General features: G+C 30.5%; 1 protein-coding gene across 1 annotated transcript in view; it reads right to left on the bottom strand.

Annotated features, from left to right (window-relative positions):
- Positions 1-961: 961 nt before the first annotated feature.
- Positions 962-3,105, bottom strand: part of Smp_008450 (putative leucine-rich repeat-containing protein) — a gene marked incomplete at both ends in the record, with an annotated part of 5,749 nt that continues 3,605 nt past the window's right edge. The window contains one exon of the mRNA XM_018794038.1: positions 962-1,470. Coding sequence (XP_018648491.1) covers positions 962-1,470 — 509 coding nt within the window. The remainder of the gene's footprint in view (positions 1,471-3,105) is intronic.

The following is a 3,105-nucleotide window of genomic DNA, read 5'->3' as shown; positions in this document are numbered from 1 at the left end:
CCAAGTAGTTTTTTTTTTGATAGATCCAAAAATATCGCAGTATAAGATTACTATTATCATTACTACAGTATAACTTAATGATAGATATATCTATCTAATTTGCTAAAACCTTTGTGGTTCATGTAAAATGTTTAAAAGACTCCTTAATCAGAAAGGCGATAGAAAAACCATGGAGAACTGGACAGTTATGTAAACTTAGGCCAAGATATATTACAATTTATTTAATGAAATGAACAGAATATTCAACAGTCACTTCAAATTATTTCACTATTAAAATTGAAATAATGTCTATGTGCACAGATGTCCATCCTTTGATCATGTAAGAAAAGACGAATAGTATATATCATGGAAAAATAATTGACTACCTTTTTGGAATAAAAGCTATTTTCATTTCAATAAATAACCTAATAAATTCAACACAGCAAACAAGTAGGAGTTCAAGTACATGGTAAATACATTAAGTTTCATAAAATTAACCCATGAACTAGACCAAAATAGATGAAACACGGTTCAAAACCTGAAGTCTAGTAGTAGGATGTTAAGTGACTGTATTCCTTAAATTTAAGACTATTTTTTAATTAGAACAAACTAGTAATCAAATAATAGTATGTAGCCCTTAATAAGCTAAAAAAGCTGTATATTTTACTTGGATAGAACTACTTAACGATTTGCTTCAAGTTACTTATATGCTTCCACATCAGTGAAGCACAACAGGTAAGAGTATATGAATAAAATACTTCAAGTCCCAGTGATTAATTAATAGTAAAGACAGAAGACAAGTTTTGAAAAACGGGAAGTAAATTTATATCTAAATTACAGATTACATTTTAAAAGTATTGCAATAAAATAAATTATTATAGGAAATCATTTCAAAGAAAACAAGATATCTTAAAAAAAGTATACATAGTGAAGTAACAAAAAATAGTCGAATAAGTATAATTTATTCAATTAATTGAACAGTTCAAAATCGTACTTGCTGAGCACGTAGTACGTATTGCATAAGTTTTGAATGTAACTCGTCTAAACCAATTAAATGTACAATATGTAAAAGCCTGTGCGAATTGATATATGAATTCAAATTTGTTTCTTTGAATATTTCATTAATTGAGCTGAAAGAGTTTTTTGTATTATGTAGTTCAGATTGCAGAGGTTGATTCTGCACTACTAATTTCTTATCTCGTTCAGCAAGTATGTCAGATGTGTTAAAATCCTTACTATCGGTTAGCTGTTGATCAGAGTATGATTCTCTAGACTTTATATTTAGACCTAAATCTTCATACCCAAAAGAAAAGCCAGTCCAAGCTTCAAAGGCAACTTTCAAACGTTTAATGTGGTTGTGACCCCCAGGAAACTGTTTTTCCAAGGATTCAATCATAGAATCAGAGAAACCAATTTTTCGAAGTAGAATATGGGTGTTTTCTTTTGGAAAGTTGTTGATAAGGATTTCACACAGGGACTTTAATATAAATTCTATATGGTAAGTGAAAAATCAATTGTGGAAAAACCAAAATGTAAATTTTTCGTGATTAGGAATCAATACTGTCTTGTCAGTAGCTTTTATTGCAAACTGGTTTCACTTTGAGAAGCAATAAATAGCTATAGGGTAGTGGAAAAGTGATGATTAGTATAATTATTGAGCTTTTCTGGGACTAGACAAGAAATATCTATAGTTTCATAGTGGATAAATTGTCATTGAGGTGTTAAGTATGAATTTCAGAAATTTAGACTTCGTAATACTCCTATCCAGTGGTTCATCAAATGAAATCATTCTATCAATAAAAATTTCCTAACGAATGCTGCAGATAATATATCGAATGTATCTACTAAAAAGTCAACATTCACTTAATAATAGACGAACAACATGAACACGTTATATCCATATATGAACTCGATTCATATCAAATACGCTGAACAGTTTAATAACTGAACCAAATGCAGTAATTAATTCTTTATATACCACACACTATTTCTTATGTGATAACAAGGCGTTAATTCGTGTCCCAAGAGAAAATTAATTATATATAAAAAAAGAAGCCCATACACAAAAGTATTGGTGGAAGGTACTTTAAACAGGATTTAATAAGAATACCAACATAAGAAGATTAACATTAATATATTTTTAGTGGTCAGAGAAAAGTAAGAAGTGAATGTATACACAGCATTGTAATCAGCTGTGAGGTATCACATAATATTCCCAGCAACTCACGGACCTCAACTGTGAAACTAAATGTTCCGTGCACAGATAACCTCAAAGATTTTATAGGTTAGTGAAAAGTTATAGTCCAACATTTTTCCTCAACCTATATTTAATCCCATCAAGAGAAATATACTTGGAATAACTTTTTAAGCAGGTACAGGTTCATGTTATCCTCGAATGACTTAAGATTCTTAACAAGGCTTACGGTATTTAAGTTATTTTTTCAGTCTTTGTCGTCATGTTATTGGATGTTTGGATGACCTCGGTCATATTAAAGATGTAGTTTTCAAACTCAAGCATCAGGAAGTGAGACTACGCAACGTGAAATTTTTCTACTTTCTACATTAAGAAGTATTGGATCTGAAAATGGGGCTACGTAATTTTCATTTCGTAAAACTTATTCAGACAATATTTTTAATTCCATTCAACAAATATTGTATTCTTAAGCAGAGCCATGTGTTTCCTTTTGAGGACCTCTTCCAGTCCAGGTGATGAATATGGACCTCTAAACACTTTAAATTGCTTAATAAAAGAAATAATCAACAACAAAGTTAACTGGCCACTATAGCATAGAAATCAACTCCTGCACCAATAAAACACAAACAGTGAATGTTTCGCTTGGTATAAAGTAACACATTTCGAACAATCTGATCACACAAATACTTGTTAGGACATTTTATATGGAAAATAAAAGGTCAACTAGACAATTAAAAGGTAAGCGGAAGCAAAGAATAATAAAGAACACAAAAACAATTTGAAAAGCACTCTGAATAATAAGTCAGTAATACCAGTGTAGGTTAAGGGTAAGAACAAATTGTTTTTAAACACATAAAGGGGGTTTCAGATTTCCTACAGCCAAGGCTTTAATAAACCTTAGTATACGCCCTTGAAGGCTTGTGTACAAAATT

The sequence above is a fragment of the Schistosoma mansoni genome, chromosome 1 (assembly GCF_000237925.1).
Source record: "Schistosoma mansoni strain Puerto Rico chromosome 1, complete genome".
Classification (NCBI taxonomy): domain Eukaryota; kingdom Metazoa; phylum Platyhelminthes; class Trematoda; order Strigeidida; family Schistosomatidae; genus Schistosoma; species Schistosoma mansoni.
Note: the sequence above shows the minus strand (reverse complement) of the source record. Positions and strands in the feature narration are given on the sequence as shown.